A 20,621-nucleotide genomic window follows, 5' to 3' on the forward strand; every position below is an offset into this window, starting at 1 on the left:
TACGGAAGAGCAATTTGTGCCTTCCTGTGCAACAGGAAGTCTTGTTGCATCCTTGATTTGAACAGGTACTAAACATAACCGTTTCCATTTCCTAATGAAAAAACAAAAACAAAAGCATTATGTGCATTTAACATAATACAATTCAGCCAACAGCATAGATAGACTTTAACCGGATACCAACATCTATTTGGTGAAACTTTCAGGCTAGGATTCCTAATTCAACATGTTAAGAATTCTAGTACAGATCACACGATTTCTCAGGGTGCTGCGTATTTTACTGTGTCACTTTACATTCACTCCTCCTTTAATTTTTAATGAGCAGCTCCATCATTACACTTCCTGCTCGTGATAATCTGACCTCTCTAAAGGAAAAGTCGAGAACCCGTTCAGTGCACAGTAGTTAGATATCAGATTATCCCAGTGCTGTACTTTGATGCACTTTAAAAACAGTTTTATTCAGAATGTGAAGACCAAACACACTTTTGTATTTAGTTCTTTATTGTGCAGTATATGAAGCCTGGGAATTGAGACTCTAGCCATGGGTTACATGCTGAAATATCATACAAATAAAAAATAAAAATAAGTAAATAAATAAATACAGAGACAAGGATGCTGTCAATAGTGCACTTCATGACTGTTTGCAAATCTTACAGACCTTCCTATCACAATTAAAGAGAATCCTCCACCTGACATGTCCAAATTGACAGCCAAAAGACAGTGAAATCAGAGGCACTGAAGTCTGTGGCGGGGGCTAAATTCATCACTAGGAGGGGTGGGGGAACTCAGCTCAATGAAAAAACAGGCAACAGTTTGTGTGGAAGTGAACAGGATGGTGTCAAACATCACAGAACAATAGGTCTCCAATCAGTGTCTGTCAGCTTAGTTCAGCAGGGGGGGGGAGGGGGTATGGAGATTTACACCGGTTTCATTTGGCAGACAATGAATTTGACGACGTGACACTTATATCCTCCAACATTATGGGATTTATATTAAAACAGAAAAAACTCTGCATCCCTAATTTTCAATTTATGCTTCATCATCCAGCAGAAGGATTTGAGACCTGCTGTATGAAATCACCCTGCAACTGTAAATATCTGCGCACAAGGATATCCTCTGGTTTGAAATTCAAACTGACAAATATCGTGGAATACAGGAAGCAACATCCGGTTTGCCACTCAAGGGAACATTAAAGTTTACATGAATGCTAGAGTTTACTTCCTCGTTCCTCATCCAATACCAAATATAGGAATAGTTTGTATTCAGCTTCTTAAACTGAAAGTCCTTCACACACAAACAGTGTTACAGTTGAGAGGCAACTGCTAAGTCAGTGGAGCAAAGGCAGTTACTACTGTAAAAAAAAAACAAAAAAAAAAACACAAATCACAGCATTTTTGTAATACTAATGTTTTCATACTTGCGACAAAACCACATCCTAATTGGTGCTATACTGTAAAGGGTTATGTCTGTATCAACAAGTCACCAGGTTCACAAGCTCTTCCTCTCAAAACAGCGTTTACCCACTCTAGCAGCAAAGACAGCTATGCGGGAGAGAGGAAGCAAGTGACAGGGTACAAATAAAAATAATGTTACAGCTTGGCAGATCACCTGTCAAAGCATGTACCAGTCAACGTTGTCCTTGTCACTGAATCTCTGGCTCATTAAATCCAACGACAGTGCATTTCCAACCATTGTGAGAAAGGAGCTCTCAAAAGAATGCAATGGAAACATCTCCATCTATTTCCTCCAATAGCCCATCTCTCACCTTAATCTCATTCCTACATGAAAGCATTCCGGGAGCTATTTTTTGCCCAGAACTCAGTCAGTAAATAGCATGTATGTAGTTGTCTACAGTACAGTTCAAGTGTAACTGTAACACATTCATTTTTGCACAAGTTACCAGAACCTAAATACTACAGACAAGCTTTCTCTAGCTTTGTTTATTACTTACTTTATATATTTATTATATAATTACACACACACTTAGAGCATGCAGGGACCCATGTAATTGTTCTTCAAAATTTAACAGCCTGTACATGAATAGCTGCAGAATATTGAGTGAATCATTGCTTTCATAAAATACCCCATGCAGATGTCTTGGTGAATAAGAATTACTGTGGAGTTTGAAATTGTATTGCTTTGTTTACAAAATACAGAGCAGCTTTTAACATAGGGTTTAATTGACGCTCGATTACTAGACTCCTAGCCCAGACTCCTGGCACCAACAGGCCTGCAGTCTCACACCCATCAGCTTTCCTCCCATTCTGCTACTTAAGGAAGCCGTCTTGTTTGTACCGGGTAAGCGAAAAGTGGCCAAGAACACGAGTTGTATTTAACAATGGCATTACTTAATGAGTTTATACTTACTCAAAAAGCTCCAAGAAATCTCCCCCTCCTCCCAAAAAAACACTTTTAAAATGAATATATTAAAGTCATACTCCGGTGCAACACAGTCTCCTGCAGGTTGCCTTTAAAATTAGATTCTAAAACTAGTGGCAAAAAGTCACTCAAAGTCACACAGAATTTAACTAGGATACTAATGTATTCATTATTCAAAGCATGGTCTGTGCTCTGTTGTACTAGAAGTGATTTACACATGTCCCTAATGACCCCATGATGACCACCAGTATGGTTTCAAGATCCCATACCATGCGACTAATAACTTGTAAAAATTACTTTATGCTTGGCTTAACCTAGTCTGCAAGAACAACTGCATCGGTTAATATCCAATCCAAGTGCATTTCCAGCATGGAGGCAGCTAGCTGGAACCACCCCCCCCTTAACCGACAGGTTTTAATAGCTTTACAAACAAAGCAACAGCAAGCAGGGGAGGACTTGACACACTTACTTGCATTCGCCAGGTTGAGCACAGGATCCATGCAGCAGGTTGCAGCCTTGTTTGCAAATAGCTGTGAAACGAAATAGAAGCTGCCGATTACAATTTGTACATCAGTTAACCAACTCCACAAAAAGACACAACAGCCAATAGAAATGCAAAAATAAATTAATAAAAAAAACACATAAACAAGTCTGTACTATATAATTAATACATCGATTTATTAAAAAAGGGTGAATTTAGGCACTACAAAAAGTATTTAAGGGTATCTGGGTCATAAATGCTAGTTATCTTCAGACAGAAGTTTGAGCTGGGAATCTCTGTAGCTGAAATGTCTCTATCTTATTGCATGGACTGTATGGCAGTTACCTTGCACACAGTCTTCCCCCATCCAACCTTCCATACAGGCCTTGTTCCCATTCTGATCACAAACAAAGTGACCAAAATAGTCATCTCTGGGTCTGCAGTGCTTGTTACACATCGAGCCATAGTCATTCTCGCCGCATTTCACACGGATTTTGTACTGGAAGCTTGCGGCGGCTCCATTGTGCTGAAATGTCTGGCTGTCTTCTCCAGGGTTGATCATCCCGGTGTGGACGTGACGTTCGATCAGCAACTCGGGATCTAAAGGCACAAAGCAGAAACAAACATGATATCGCAGTCCCATTTATCTACTCCCTCCATCCCCAGTCAAACTAGACATTATGCAAACGGACACAGTCTCCTACTTAAGATCTGGAAAAAAAACAGACCCATTACAAAAATAAAGGGAGTAGCTCAGAACTGCACGCATTTGATAACTAAACTAAGTTTCCCTGCTTTGTGCATAACTTCGCAGGAAGTCCAGCTTAAAAAATAAATAAAAATTTGGGGGGCCAAAGAGGAAATAAGAAATTGGAGCAAACCAAAATCGGAAGAGCCTTTTCTATTCAAGGCAGCACATCCCACCACACCCACAAACCAAGACAGAAACAGAAGCAGCCCGAAATGCTTCAGCCCCGGCTTCAAGGATGGACGAACTGTACAGTCATCCATTCTATAAAACATGGCAAAACAAGGATGACTAAAGCAGACCACCCTGGTGGTACGTTGTAGGAGCCGATCACCATTCAAGACTTAAACAAATCGCTCTTATTTAAAAAGGGCTGCACTTGTACTTGCTATGCTGTCTTTGGTTAACCTCCTATTCCCCTTAGAAGCTGCAACAAAAGAGGGAGGCTCTCCCAAAGAAGCTGCGCTTGTTTATAGTTACACGAGAGAAAGGTCGGTCACAAGCTAACTTTGTGGGCTGCTTAGTCTGGCTGTCAAAGACTTCTTTATGGGTTTCTCCCCACTCTCGTAAGTCAGGGTTAGGGTTATTGCTCTTGGAGAATGAGAACACAAAGGATACACCCCCTTTAAATATGATATACAGATTACCTTATAAAAACCACAGCTGAGTGATTTATCACCATGTGAATACACATTTCAGCACAGTCAAATCAATAACTCATGTTGTCCTAATAATTCAAAAGCATAATATCCTAAAAGCATACAAGTGAGACGTGATTTAACAAAGAAGGGGTATGCAGACAGATTAAACAGAATACAATAATAAAATGAGAAATCCCGCTGTTTACCATTTTGGATGCATTGTAAAGTACTGTTAAAAGAAAGAGACATTGTGTGGCATCTTTTAGTTTTTCAGGGCTTGCCTTACAACGTCAGACAAATTAAGGAACAGAAGGGTAACAGAAATAGCTCTGGCATCCCTGATAAAGAACAATACTCCAAGTCACACTTAAATTCTTTATTGTATCTAAACACAGAGGGGCCAGCGCTCCCCTTCCTGCAGAGTAAACATAAAATAACAGGCTTCTTCCTGCTCTGTGAGCGTGTTCCCACCAGCACGGTCCATGTACTGTAGTGTAAACTAGCCATAAACACAATCCCCTACAGATCCAATACATACAGAACACTACATTCACCAACGCGAAGACAGAAATTCAGTAACGAAAACACACGTGATATTGTAGCTAAACTAGATAGTACATGGCTATGCTGCTCTAAAAAGTGAATGCTGTTGCGCACCGTGTCAAATTAACAACTGCATTCGTGGTTTAAAATGTATGTCTGAAGGTGTGCTGCAGCCAAGGTAGACCATGGCTTTGTGTAATTATTCAGTAGTTTAATAACATGTCCTACAGGGCAAACATTGTGGCCAGGTTTCACTCCAGCTCAAGGTTGTGCAAGGCCTGGTGAGCACCAGTGACCTCACAAGGAGGTTCACTGACTCAATCTGTATCAGCACATCTACATGCTCTATGCCGTAGTGCAGCAAACTCGCATCCCAGTGCCCCTCTCTTGTCTCTCAATCCATTGCCGAATGTTTAACACAGGAGAGATCCAGCCCCGACAGTAGCTAAAAATAATTAAAACCCAAAACTTCACACCTAACCAAAAGCACACATTCCAACTAGGTGACCAAGCTGTGCTCTGACCTCCTAATTGCCAGTGTTCGAGGGGTCACATACTGTAATAAAAGTATTTGCACTTCATGAGATTAGTAATTCCACACCACCCTGAACTTAAGTAGAGAACTCTTTTCTTACAGACCTGTAGAATACAAGCCATTTTAGCACTGCACCTGCCTTGCTGGAGTTTCTGAAAAATCTACAAAGCCTTGTCCTCCAATACAACTACTCTTAATACCACACTAGCCCAAGTCTAATGCAACTGATCAGGTTAAAATAGGCAGAGGCTAGCAAAATCAGTGTTCCGGAATATGGATTTCACATTTGTTCGGATTAAGGTCTCCATGTTATCCTTTTCTGCTGTAATCCGTTTTATACCCATCATCCCAATGGCCTGCGAGAGCAGTAAAACTGCACCTAGCGATCCAGTGGGTTGGGCAGCAGTGTCTGCGAGGTCCTTATGTCATTTCCACCAGTCTGCACTTTAATTCCATTGACCCTCCAGCGGAGTCAGCCTAGGGTCGCTGACTCCACTACCTCCCAACAGCTTACAAGCTGCCATCATATCACTGGACTCCATGCTTATCCAACAAATCACTTAAACGCATGGTCCCAAACTTCATGAAAATCTAGAAATGATCTACACTGTCCTCAGAATGTCAGAAAATACTACCAGCTTTTGGTTATACTGTTCAGGAATATGGAAATCACTGGTGGTTACAGCTGTGAGCTTTTCTAAATCTTATATGACTGATATTTCCTATCCTTAAGCAATGCAATTGTGTGCGTGTGTGGGGAGGGATGACAGGGGAGGGCATCTCAGATTATTTTAATTTAAACACAGTGCAACAGATTAAAGAACTGCAAAGTTATCTCAATCCAACGCTGAAGTAATACGTAAAGGAAGCAAAAATAATCACCCTTAAAATACTTTTGCTTACAAGAAACAATCCACAAAGGAGTACTGCTTAAAATAAACAGAACACAGTGTGTGATCTGCTGTTTGATCAACTGCGGTTTACATTGAAATTCATTAAACACCAAAAACACACACACATCATTTGAAAAAACTAAAAAAAAAAAAAAAAACTCACTTCCACTACAGTATGGTTCTTTTGGGAAAGAATATTTCTGTAGTATACAGAGTCTTGTATACAAAAAGATCAAGGAGTGCAGTGGCTTAGAGAAACAGCTAGTAGCACATTACTCACATTAGGATTTGTTTTTGTTTCTGGTGAATCCTCAAACTAGATAACTCAGGCACAAAGAGTGCATACTGTAGGTACGAATAGACTCCTCTTAACCGGAACCTGCATCACAGCTACTAATGTAGTAACTTGGCACAAGCTGGGCTAAACTTGAGCACTAAAATCACAACTTTTACTACAGAGTTTAAAGAGATCACTAGAAACAGGACAGAGAGGCATTGATCAGAATTGCTGTGACCTTTCAGAAGAACTACTCGATTACTGACCAGTTGCCGCTTAGAAAACACCTTGGTAATTTCATTTGAAGATACCTGCTTCGAGGCTATTTTAGGCTTGCATGCTAAACCTCTACTCTAATCCTCAATCCCTTTGTTTCTCCCACAGCACAATCTATAGTTATGCTGCATGTTTTTAAGGGCTCTTGCTTCCTGCATTAGTTTTTTTTACATGGCCTAAGAAGCCAATTCTAGTTCATTCTTTCTTAAGTTCTTACCATACAAGCATGTATGAGATTTTCTGACTGGCATCTCCACATTAGCAGAAGTGCTGCAACATGATATTCCAAATAGCATTAGATGTTTTTTCGGTTAGTTTTTTTTCTCAAATTTTATATAATACACTCAAAATCCAATATTGTACATTTGAACCAGAACAGTCATTTTCAAGATCTTTAAAAGAGGGTTGGATTTGGAGACGAAAGGATACAGATAGTGATAGATATTTAATATACTGTAGACATAGGCACACTGTCAATATCCTCTTTTTTTGGCATAGTAACTGGTGATCTTATCAGAAAAAAAGGAGGCATCATAACAGCATTGACCCAACATCTAAAAGACTTGGCCTGGCTATATGCAACCCGAGGAAGGAAAGGGGATAAGACAATGACAATTGTGCCTCAATGTAGACCTCCCTCTTTGGGAACACAGCCCCATGCTGTGAGAATAAGAGATCCTGACACTAATCCCACCACCAAGACAAGATCAGGTTACAGCCTTGCTGCATGCATGGGGATATCAACACATGCTCACTAAACACCAAAGGATACGCTGATGCCCAAAAGTGATCAGACGCTCTGGCAGTGAACTGAATAGGCCTGAAGTGGCCCATTCCCAGAGAAGGCTTGGCACGGACTCAAATGTTTGCAATTGAAATAATTTGGTAAATATGCTCAGAAATGACAACACCTATCACTGCATGCATAAATCGCACCCGAATCTGTAGGGGTATGGTATTCATTGAGTCACTAATGAGATTTCAAGAGTGGTACACCTCTGAACGAAAGGATCTTAAATGCACTTAACTCAACACACACACACTTTGCAGATACACTGTGTAATCTGTTCGTTTTTAAATCTGTAGTTATGACTTTTGGCAGCGGGTGCTCTCTTTTTTAGTCCATTAAACACCTTTAGGCAGGTCTGTGTCGAAACACTGTACGACTAAATATTTCACTGCTCTATCTGTGGGCTGAATGGAATTTATATACTCAAAGTCTGGACTCCTCTCTGTCTCTCTTTGTTTTCAAAAGCTCAGCCAATAAACCAGGTCCAATATGATCACGCCGGCATGTCTTCCTTGTACTTATCACCTCTTCAAAAATCACTTCTCTGTTCAGGCAGAGGCTCCTTCAACTTCCAGGATATTTAAGCCTTTTAAATGATGCATATTTTCCCCCAATAAGGTTTAGTAAAAATGCAGCACGGATGCAGCAGTCACACTATTAAATTAATGAACAGGTCAAAATGGTTACTTACTGCTGCTTGAAGTGTTGTCCCAATCCCAAGCTTCAACAATCAATGTGTATGCCCGCTGCAAAAAAGAAAAAAAAAAAAAAAAGTGAATTAACTTAAGTTTGTTTCACTAGAGAAGTATTCAAAATCAGACATTTTGTTCATCCTGAATCTAGCAGGTCTTCATTTAGACAATGACCTCAATATATTTTTAAAGTGTGAGAAACCACACCTACAGTACCCCTGACCTAACATTCAACGGATACTGCTCATCATCTTTGTCACTCTACCCCTAATGGTAGGTACCCCCCCACCCCCCACCCTCGCCCCTATAGTAAGAGCGATTGACATGGCATTTCAACAAAGGTCTTTAGCAATCTCGCCAGTGACAAAGTCAAAGTATCAAAGTGAGAAATACCCAATAAAACCAATGACAAAAAGTCTGTTGGAGCTCCGATTACATTTACTGACCCCACTCTTTCCTTGTCTGTCTGAAACATGACAAAGAAAATCAGACACTACAAGCTTGATCATCCTATTTAGTCATGAATTCTGGTGCTAGGAAAGGGCCAATATATTAGCAATTTGATGCTAATGTTGATACAACTTTAGTCTTACTTATTGAGATGCATAACAAAATGAACAAACTAGCTGCTGCTGTTTTCTAGGATGCTGAACCAGATGCTTAGACAATTAAATCTCGTCATTAGAACCAACAATTTACTGTCTGACTCCACAGATACAGTACACTGGAAAAACAAATCTACTGTAGTTTTTCACATTTCAATAAAGCACAGAATAATTTGGAAGCAAAAATAAATTACAAAAGCAATTCATTAAGATATCACATTGAAGACATGGACTGTGCATACAAAGTGCGTAACTGTACTTGTATTGGGTAGAGGTGGGACTTCTAACTAGGCTGTTAAACACACTCCTAAAAACAGTGAAAATAAAATAAATAAATGGGTAATATATTGCCCCTACCACCCACCCAAAGGAGTCAGCTTTGTCACCCCCCCCACCCACCCTGACTGATGTGACCGTGGAGACTGGATAACAATGATGTTCCCATGCCTTAAGTCTCTACAGACACAATCAGGCATTGATTAGTTGGATTAATTTAAGTGACAGCTGCCCAAACACCCACAGACCACACAGAAATTTGGAAGGAAAGAAAAAAGTTCCACTGGAAATTCTGTAAATGCAAGATCTGCAAAGGGTGTTCCAAATATCTGCAACAAAACACTAAATAAACGAATGCCACAATCATAGCCTAGCAACACGTAAGCTGTGTTTATAAAATGATGGCCGATGACTTCCAGAGGGTGGGAAGGGTAATAGAATATCTTAAAGCCACCAAAAAACACTCAAGCAAAGCAGTTGAACTGTACCATGGGAAAACAGCCTGCAACAAGTGCAATTTTCTGCAGTGTGAACTTAATAAGGATTACAAAGTTGAGTGCACCCATTAGCTGGAGCTTGGTAAGGCTGTTAACCAGCGCTGCAAACTTTGAAGACTGCCCCCGGGGAAACTTACCAGGCTGCGAGTTGAAAATGCAGACTCACAGATATCATTAGACTGTACCCTCACCTATAACTGTTCCTTTTCTAATCTAGGACACAGCAACACTGACCAAGCCATGGCAATACAGACAGTCCCCCCTCCCCCTTCAGAAATGGTAGCGTTTAATTGTTGAATATTAATTTGCTTATTTTTAAAACACTTCCATTGCTTGTAATGATGCCAGGGGTAACAATCTCGGCATAGGAAGGAAAGGTGATGCATCTCCCTGTTGTGACTTATTACATCATGATCCATAGTCCCTGTCATCTTCCTTTCCCAAGGTTAAACCATCATTACTCTCCCTTATTCAATTTTTCTGTGCTACGTTTTTGGCAGCATGCAGCCTCCTGTGCAGGCTAGCTCCCACCAGTATCAAATAACAGGACTTATCCCCTGCAAGCCACAGAAAGAGGCTTTAATGTTGCAGTCTTGCAGATGTTGCACACAGCCTTTTCTTTACTCCCCCTCCCCGCTGATGAACTCATGTCAGGTCCCCAATACTTCACACTGCTCTAATTCATCAGAAATCACCAGAGGTCATTGAACTTATCAGAAGGAGGACAAGCTTCTCACCATCACTTCCGATAAAGCAGGGTTGCTACTATCAGTGTGAATGTAAAGCAGACAGCAACTCGAGACAGGGCTGTCTCTCAAGACAGGGTCACAGTCACTTAAAATGGTGTTGAATAATCCACACTTAGGATTTGTGCAACTCCAAATCTAAGTACTCATGGAAATTATTACGCTTTAGGCCTATGCTAATGTCTGCCCATTCAAGGAGTTAACGGTTCATTTTATTTCTAATTAAATGTATCTGTTCAGTTAACTGTTACCATGACTGCACTATACTGTCCATTTCCTCCAACAGGACACAATGCATCTACATGCGGATCTAGAGAAGTTGCTAAAAAAATAAATAAGTGGTCTAAAATAAAACGTCCTTATTAGGCACAGGATGCTTTTCAGGGATTGCTAGTCATCCATTTGTACACAATAACGATTCTGCCTATTCCGCTCTCTCCAGACAGCCATGCATGTAGGAGAGACAGTTGTACTTGCATGCCTTTCAGTTTATTTTAAACATCCTGACACAGTTTGATTACACTATGCAGAGTGGCAGTGGGATCTCTCTGGGGTTTGTATACACGAAAGGCTGGCCAGTGAGACAAAACAAAAGATGCAGCAAAAACATTAGTACTACTGGCAATGATCAGCCATCACTAGGCAATACCTGGTTTCCCCTCATTCTTCCAAGTTGCATAGAACTTTTTTTTTTTTTTTTAAACTGATTCAATAAAAATAAAATCTAAACTTTGTGTACTATAGGATTCACAGCAAAGAGAGATGCTGTAAAGATTGACACAGCAAAGGGAAATAAAACAAAAAAACCCATGCAATGGTCTTCTATTATCTGATCCTTTCCACAATGAACTGTCGTCAAATCTTGCAGGATTTTTGTATTTGTTTAAAAACATTTAAACATATCTCTGCATCTGTATATGCAAGAATGCCTGCAAGAGAATGAACAAAAGGGTGGCAAATTTAAAATGCAGATAAGGTTGACCTTCCCGTCTCTCCACATGGGAACAGCATAATTTGCACAAGCCTCATTTTAATGCCCCCCCCCCCCCCCCCAGCAGACACAAGAACAGAGAGAATCCCAATACCAGCTCGCCAGTCAACCAGCTCAGCCATGTTTAAAAAAAAAGACAGGCAAGTCTAGACTTGGTCTCGGGACATGCAGCATATGGAAAGATGACCCTCCTGGGTAGAGGCCATATCTTTTGAAAGGTAGAAGAATGGTTCTCAAAGATCAATCAAGCAACTGTGATGGCCGTTTTACACCCACTGTATTAAAGGCCTTGACTTGGGTGCTGAACGGGCAGCGTCTCTTTACACCCACCTAATCCTAAGAATCGCTTCGACAGGAGCCGTAAGACATCAAAAAGCTTTATTACTTCTACCAGATTTCCTTTTTCTTCCTCAAAAAACCATTGTCAGTCATTACACCTGCTACTGTAAACCTTACCAAAACTATATGTATGAACACCAGGGTATTAACCAACACAATTTTAAAATTGTATTTCTCTTCCCAAAACAGATACACTTCAAAGTCTGAAAAACTATTTATGCAGGGTACTTTTATGTGAGTAAGGAGTTTATTTCAAGCAAAAGCCAACTCTAAAGATGCTGCACAGTATATAATCCCTGGTTTAGAGCCATTAAGGGCTTGGAGTCTGCTAGGCAAGCTACAAACACAGTAGCTTTATGTTAAATTGACTAGGAAATCTAACAAATGTAGTGTTTCCATCTATGTGACAACAGTGGTAGAGGAGTGCTTACTGTAAGGGTAAGTGTATGAGTGGTGTCAGGATTAGCTGGATCTCCTTTTACCAAAGAACATCCTTGTTACTTTATTAGCCTTCAGCAGGCTCAGATAGATCAGAACCTTTGTTCTTCCTAGAAACAGAATTTACACTCACACAAATCTATAAATGTTTTTAAGAGATGATCAATGTAACAATAAGTGTGTTCCTCTCAATCATACATAGACATGCAGTGTATGACTGAATTATTATTATTTTTTTTAAATTTATGTTCAACTCCATTGCATTTCTTTCTTGCCATGCAAAACAGACAATAGCATTGCAAGTCATTGTTTTGAAAGGCACCCTGACAAAGGAGTTAGGAGGGTTGACAAGCTTTCACGCTCCACAGGCCAAATGGTTCGGCCAACAAACACGGCCTAGGATCGTGCAGCTTCAGAATACCAGAGAAACCTTTCAAATGTACTCCTGTAAAACCTACAGGAGCAGCACTATGCAATGCAGGATCATATTTCTGCAACATCTATATTTAAACTGCTTGCTCTGAAGAGATATGGCTAATCTCCTCAAGGGATTTCATTTTGCAACCAAGGCGAGTAGGAATAATCATCTGGCAATACATGGGTGTGTAGAGGACAGTGCGAATGGCAAGTAAAAACAGCATTTTAATATTTAGGGAGAAAGCTTTTTGATGGTAGAGCCAGAACAGATCACTGACATTTGTTGACTGGCAAAAACTGCAGTAAACAATTACCAGCGTGCTGATTGTAATAGCTTAGAAACATGACGGGTCAAAGGTTAAAAACCCTTTATACAACAGGTTAGAGGGCAAAATCAAGATGACACCGATTGAGCACGTGACCTGTCAGCATATCATTTGAAACTGCCACAACGGAATCCATTATATTACCAAAAATAAATAACACATTTAAAATGACCCAAGGACAAGTTCTAGGGTGGGTATTACACACTCCAGTCAGTCAGTTAATTCATTTAACACATTTTATTTGTTCTGTTGGTCATATGCATGCTTTACCCTGCTGCTATGACAACAATAAAATTAGCATAACACAAACAAACTGCTCCCAAGCTGATTGATTGATGTGGTCAAACAGGACGAGAAGTTTTCAGCTGGCCACTGAATGAGGAGCAACACTTTCCCACACAGAGACTCGCACTCACCAAGGTCTTTACACAAAAGCCATCAGGGGATCCTACAGTACATTATTATAAACTACATAAACAGTTTAGAATTATTTTGACAACAGTAACGAACTGCTACCCTTTCATTTCAAGAAACTAGAGCCAAAATTGCTGTCAAACTTACTGGTAGACAGGCTGGATAGACCTAATAAACAAATGAAATATTGCTCCTCCATGAACGTCACAAGGCTTTGGGCCTAGATATTGCCGTGTACTTTGGGTGGTTAATTCCGTGCTCTGTTATAATTTCAAGAGAGGTTCAAGAGTCAAGTGGGAATTAAACAAAAGCAATGTAATAATGCACTTTAATTACTTCTCTGAACAGCTGAACACCTGCATGCATTTCATTGTATTCCTGCTTGGAAAAATAAAAAAACAAAACATGCATGCCTGGTTGAAATCTGAGAGATACCAAAACATGAATGAACTGCCCAGACGAGCAACATTAAAATCATCGAAAACCAAAACAAAATGTATTAAATATGAACTTTAAAATATTAGTTCCATTTTACACAAAAAAAAGCTAACCTGCATTTTGCCTGTTAATTCTGGTCCCCTCTTCTATGCCTTATTAAATGCATCAAGCTGCACTTGTCCCAGCTGCAATCACCCCACTTCTCATAAGATGGAATAAGGGTCAATTATAAATTAGTCAATACAATTGCATTCATCTCCACGCAGCTGCAGGGCAGCAATCCAATGCGTTAAGCCTAATAGGAGCTCTGTTCCTGGAAACCAGTAAAAAAACATATGTTGAAGATTTTATTTGTCTGAATATAATTTAGAGTATCAGTGCTTATTCGTTGCCACCAGGCTAGCTACCACAATACGGGAAACGGGTAATGGCGAGTGTATAAAACATTTCAAAACCATAAATATTGGCAAGATTTAGCCAGCATTAAATGCAAATATAAAAATAGAGCCAGACTTGAATCCCAAGCAAATGCACAGTGGAGCGTCATTTATAGAAGATACGAGCAAGTTAAAACAAGACGCTCTGTCATTACAGAAGTGCACTGTATCTTTATAAACACATGAAGAATCCAACAGAAGTGTCTGTTGACAAAACAGATAATTAAAATGACAAATGTACACGCAGCCTTTTCCACACTTTGACTTGATATTCACTGACTTTGTATTTAGAATGTCACTGGATACAACACTTCTGTATATGCTTTTAAATACATTTGCATACACTGCAACAATAAATGGCAATACACTATGTAGTACACATTCAGAATTTAACCTTACCAAAACAAAACCCCTTATTTACAAACTACAGCATAAAGGTCTCCAAGTAGAGAACACTTCCTAAAATACCTGCCCCATGATCTATGCCTCCAGAGTGTTTGACTAAAGCGGTCTTTTAAAATAAAGTGGAGCTTTCATTATTGTCCATGGGAAGAGGTTACAGAAACCCAAATAACCCTTGAGAATAAAAAAAAAAAGGAACCAAGAAAATAAGAGTTTATTGAACTCAGAAACAATGCTTTCTTCTGTAAGAAAATGCAGATTGTATGCAAAATGGTGTTTGTTTTGTTACCAAACTGATAAGCACGCAAATAAATAAGGAAATTAGATATCAGTCCTCGGATTTGTATTACAAAATTAGAGAATTTATTAAATACATTTTACAGTTGAAAAGGGGAAGGGCGTTTCTTTGCATATTGTATACATGAAAATACAACTGTAGGACTTAATGCCACCTGCCCTAACAAACCCAAGATGAGAAAAAGCATCTTTCCTTTACAATAGTTGTATACAAATGATATTTGTACAAAAGAAAGCTGTGTTAAGGCTACCAAAACTATTCAATTCAATGACACTTGTCTTTCCCCCTCCCCCCTCCTCTCAATACTCATTAAAATCAATACATTGGATCATTATACCCTGCACCCAGAAACGCTGCCCCAGGTGAAAACTGAATAAGTAGCCTTTTTCTGAAATGCCAGTCCAGGGGGGCATATAATTAGTTACTAAAGGGCAATTAAGTGGTCTCCTAGCAACCCCCTGCAAGTCTCCAATCAAGTATGACTGAAGCTGTCATTTAGCCTTGAAGTACTGTGCCTGCTCCATCTAAATGGAAGGTTCGAACTGCCATTACCGCCATAAACAGGGCAATTTCACCACAGATAAAGTGCTCACTGATGACACTCAGCTTAGCCTTGTTTCCATTTTCAGACAATACAGAAAGGTTCATAAGCTTGGTTACTGAAGCTGTGCTGAATTATCCCAATTTGCATTAAACTAGCTACAGTACATTTAGTTTAAGAGGGGCAATCACATTAGCTTCCAGAGAGAGATGTGCATTTTAAAATGTGCTCTTGGTGCGTTACCCTGTGCGTCCCCAACACATCATATTTATTGTTCAACACCACTACAATATGCATGATTGCAGACGATTGTTAACTTGTTTAAAACAAAAAGATTCTAGTTAGCATGAGCTTATTCTGTCATAACTCACTGGCAGAGTGACTTAGAAGATTAAACGGGTTCAGCTATGCAATAAATGCAGTTGGTTCAGTGAATTATAGTAGTAGTAGGCATAACTTGTGAATAAAACTTAACGCAATCCCAAAAGGCTGGAACTACAGGTTCTCTCCAGGTATATTATTGGGTTATAGGGGGGGGGGGGGGGTTATTTGGACAGCCTGAACCTTGTTTTGGAAAACAATGAATGCAGAAACACACATGCTCCCAACCAACATACATTACAAGTGTCAGTGCCACAAAAAAGGTCCATGCAACCTTTCATACAGATCATGCATAGAAAGACAGAAGTCACCTTAAGAACTTGTGCAAAGGAATGTCCATACCAAGTTCTTAAAAAAAAAAAAAATCTGTGCAAATACTTTTCCCCCACTAAAAACCCTGCAGGGGATGAGATTAGTGCCAAGGTTATGCTGTCTCTTAACCAGATCTAAAACTAAAAGATATACAAAGTAGCAATTGATTTCTATTACATTCATGCAGCGTATACTTCAGATTGTTATAAAGTTTATTACAATATGTTAGTTAATTAACAAAGGCATTCAAATTAAAAAATAAATATAACAATTAAATGGCTTCCAAAGCATTTGCCTGTTACGGTAAAAACAGAATCCCATGTCTGAGACAGACAGGCAGGCAGGGTCCACTGGTAAGCAAGCCATGTGTTATATACCGCAGACCTAAGGGCACAGTCTGGGGGTTAACAGGTGGCAGGCCCCTAGTCTCTGTATGGTGCAACATCTCTTTACAATAAACTCTAGATTCAAATTACAAGGAACACGCTTCACAAGTTTATTGTAGTAAAGGGCAACTTTCCAGCAGCTATTTCATTAACTCTGGAACAAAGCCCTGAACTGCAGAGCATACCGTTGTGAATATTTAATACAGCCTTTCATGAAATAAAAAAAAAAAAAAAAAGAGAACGCTGGCTGATCGCTGTTTCATAATTAATCTAATTTCATGTTACGCAAAAGAAAACTGATCATTTTCTGCAAATAAATGTAAAACACTGCAACTCCCCATCTGTTTGCAGTCATCTCAGCCCACTTTATTATTGATTTATTGAAGGCAAATCAAAATAAAAAAAAATAAAACAAAAAGGTAAAATCAGAATAGAAACTGAATTTGCCTACAAATTAAATGACAGATTCTGCTTTGGTTATATATTAACTTAATGCTCAGCTTTTGCAAAGGCAAGAACCAAAGATGGTGCTTTGTTACCAATAACAGAATTGTTTAACAAACTGTCAACAGACTCTCAAATAACCAATTCCAAACGAGCGCCAGTGAACACTATGGGGGCCATATCCCTTTACTTTGCTTACTCAGGCTGTAACCCAGATCTGTAAACAAATACTTCTATATACTGAACAGGCAAATGCACCACATGAACAATAAAGCACCTTAATGGTCTGAGATCACCAATATTCTCTTACAATATTACAATATCCCAAGTCGGTTCTTAAAAATCAAACGCGAACACACAACAAAAACGTGTCATACCTGTATCTCCTAGATAAGACAAGCCTTAAGTTTGCCAGTTTGTAGAACATTCAGTCCATTTTTGGTTCATTTCGGTGGATTAGTGTGTTGATGGATGTTGGTAAATCAGTCCGAGCAATCTAAAGTGAGCTCTTAAGAATTTGCTTAGAAAATAGTTGAGTTTTGAGCCTTTTTTTTCAACCCCCCCCCACCCCACACAGGTTCTTTTTTGACAACGGGGCTGCCTAAAAGATGATGAACTGAGACATTAACCCACCAACCCCTAACTAAAAAGCATTGGCCTTCAGATTGTTTTTTCAACCAAGTTGTTTAGTTTAAGGAAGAAAGGCGCATTACTTTCTGGGAACAAGTCTAGTCTAGTTAAATGCAGCCTTCAGTAAATCATCTCGCCGTTTCTGCTTTTCTTCCTGTCAGAAGATTTTTTCCATTAGCCAAGGCTATACAGTTTCCTCTCAAACAGAAACATAGGATACAAAAACCCTGCCACTGGAAGGGTATTGATCGTTCTAGTTTTGCAAGGTAAAGCTCCTCTTCCACTTCTCCTCCCCCCCCATAAAAAGTAAATGTTTTTTTCTAATGACAGATATTTAGTAATGGATGTATATGTTATAACATTATCGTTGATTTATTGTAAAATTATTTTAGTTTCTTTCGTTATAAACAAACTGGGGTATTAACAACATTAGAATTCTTTACCAAATTAAAGGCACGGAATATTTGGGGGTATATAAAATGTATAAATTACACGCACAATAAACGACTGACAACTGTCCTCACCGACTACAAATCCGGTGACCTCATGACTTACAACCAGCGCAAAGCTGCTGCGCTCCAGTCACCATCAGCACGCGCACCCCCCTCCCACCCAGATGGGCAGTCGCGCGCTCTTCACGCGCCGTTCTACCACTTTGCAGCGCATCACAATAGCACGCACGTTTGAAGTTTGCTTAACCTGTATTCGCCGATCATAATTTGACTAACCTAACTCAGAAGTGCACCCGTCTATTTGACATTCATATTATTTTATAACCAGTATACAGTGCATTCGACACGAACATCTAGCAAGCAAGACTGAGTATGCCACTGATCCCGAATGGATCACAAAATGCAGGTAACCTTTAAAAACTCTGATCCCTGTTAGCACGACTCTAGCTGCCTAATGTTACTTTAAGTTAATACACGATTAGTGTAATCGTGGACTCAAACCACCCAAAGTGTATTCTAGTGCAGTATTAAGATGGGAGTGTTTTCAGACTGTTTAACACAAGTGAAGAGAGAGTTAGGCTACACCAATGTAACTGGAATCTGAAATTGATCTCGGACAACACACAATGCACGACGTGTAAGCAACTGTTTTTTCTGCAAGTACTGTAATGTTAACACTTGCAAGTGCCCTGCGTGTCAGTAATGTCCCCCGCCAAGTGTGTTCAACCCCTTGGATATATCTACATTATATATTGCTAAATTACTAAGCTCACACACTGCTTGTGTTAAATGCATTTTAGAAAAACTGTGGCTAATGCTTCATCGCCAAAAAAAAAAACACACACACATCGCACAGCAACTTAAATGAGATAAAAACAAAACCTACCGGCCAAGAAAACTGGAAAGGTATCACCATCTTGCCACCCTCGTCGAGTCTGTTCTGCTGGTTCTTAGTAGTACTGGTAAAAGAAAAAGTATTTCCACCGAGAACGTTCGTAGATCCAGCTCCGAAGGTACACAAGCCCGTGGTAGCGACCTTCGCCTGGTATTCCTTCAAACATATTTTAAAGTAAGTATCACATTCATCCCGAGTGCAGCGCAGGTCTGAGTTTCTGGTGCCGTCACAGCAGTCCCCGTTGGACAATTCACCGTTTACATTCTGCACGGAAACCAACTGAAGCTCGAAATAGCCCGAGGACTGGCACACCTAAAAAAACATTTAAAATATGGGAAAATGATCAAAACTAAATGAATAACCTCCAGTTTATAAATAAAAAACAAATGCCATTTAAAAATTGGCTGTAAAAAAATTGACAGTCCTTTCACAAAGTGTGCATGACAGCGTAAAATAGTTTTTTTTTTTTTACAGCATAACTAATATTAAATACCACTATCTGTTAAAAAAATGAATGCAAACTGCAATGCAAAACTGAAACAAATAATTAATCAGTGTGAATCGGTTTCGCATTGCGTTACGCTGCAAAACCTCGTGAAAAATGGAAGTCTGACTTTAACGTTTAAAATCGATAGATAGCATTACAAGATCACATGGTTAAAATAGGCGACGTCTACACAATTCAATAAAGAATGCAATTCCCCTAATTACATTTATTTTAATGAAGGATAAGTACGATTAGTAGACACACACAAACTTTTATTGCACTAATTTAATGAATTACAGCAAGTTTGCATTGCACGCAATTAACATGCGTTTAATAAATAAATAAATGCATGTCCTTACCTGGGTCCACAACGATAACACCAGGCACAGTATTATAAGGCAATTAGTAATCCTAAGGAAATCCCACATGCCTCCGTTTAATTAATAGATCATGAGGAAAAAAATGAAATGACAAAGCACTGCCGTTGACCGGCGATACTATCCTCCGCTCCTTGCATGCAAGATTCACAAACGCGATCTGTTCCTAGTACTATAGCTTTCCAAATGGCTGAGGCACACTGATGTTAATTGTAGAAACCACGAGTAACAGTGATGATCCGACTTGGACTAACAACACACGCACACTCCCTCCGTCAAATCGCTCCACAGCAACTGATTTTTTTTGCAGCGAAGTAAGAGAAGTGTAGGGGCTGCTGATTGGCAGCTGAATTGGCCATTCACGGGCTAATGTATTCCTACATAATTAGGAGAATCTATAAGCCAACCAAAAAACACGTGGGCGTTTCTGCTTGCATCGGCCTCGGGTCTTTTGTTAAAGACCTGAGTTATTTTATTAAAGGCAGTTCAATTGAAGGGCTAAATTATTCCACGAGATCAGGGCTGCGTGCGTTTGCTTTATTTTACACGGTGAATTGCTCTCACACTACTAATAATGTGCACACGCACGCAACCCCACATGAAGTTGTATTAGACCCCAACAGAAGGTAGCCACTGTTTTATATCCGTTTCCAATCATAAAGGAAATCTGATTTATAAAGTAAGGGTACATTTGTCGGTAAGCATTATTTGTTTGTCTACTTTTATAACATTAGGTGGTGAAAATATTGTCAATTTAACAAATTGTAAAAAATCGAATATTTTAAAAAATGCACTTTTAAAAACAACAATGCAGGCAGGCATATTTTGTATTGACACCGC

General features: G+C 39.4%; 1 protein-coding gene across 2 annotated transcripts in view; it reads right to left on the bottom strand.

Moving 5' to 3' along the window:
* The window catches only part of LOC117422415 (protein jagged-2-like), a 38,106-nt gene extending 17,972 nt beyond the window's left edge, over nt 1-20,134 (bottom strand). For both annotated transcript variants that reach the window (XM_058988000.1, XM_058987999.1), the window contains exons 1-5: nt 19,764-20,134; nt 18,909-19,229; nt 8,252-8,306; nt 3,203-3,457; nt 2,846-2,906 (exon numbers count right to left, since the gene is read on the bottom strand). In XM_058988000.1, the coding sequence (XP_058843983.1) occupies nt 2,846-2,906; nt 3,203-3,457; nt 8,252-8,306; nt 18,909-19,229; nt 19,764-19,832 (761 nt within the window). In that variant the 5' untranslated portion in view covers nt 19,833-20,134. The remainder of the gene's footprint in view (nt 1-2,845; nt 2,907-3,202; nt 3,458-8,251; nt 8,307-18,908; nt 19,230-19,763) is intronic.
* Between the last annotated feature and the right edge of the window lie 487 nt (nt 20,135-20,621).

This window comes from Acipenser ruthenus, chromosome 15 (assembly GCF_902713425.1).
Source record: "Acipenser ruthenus chromosome 15, fAciRut3.2 maternal haplotype, whole genome shotgun sequence".
NCBI classification, from domain to species: Eukaryota; Metazoa; Chordata; class Actinopteri; order Acipenseriformes; family Acipenseridae; genus Acipenser; species Acipenser ruthenus.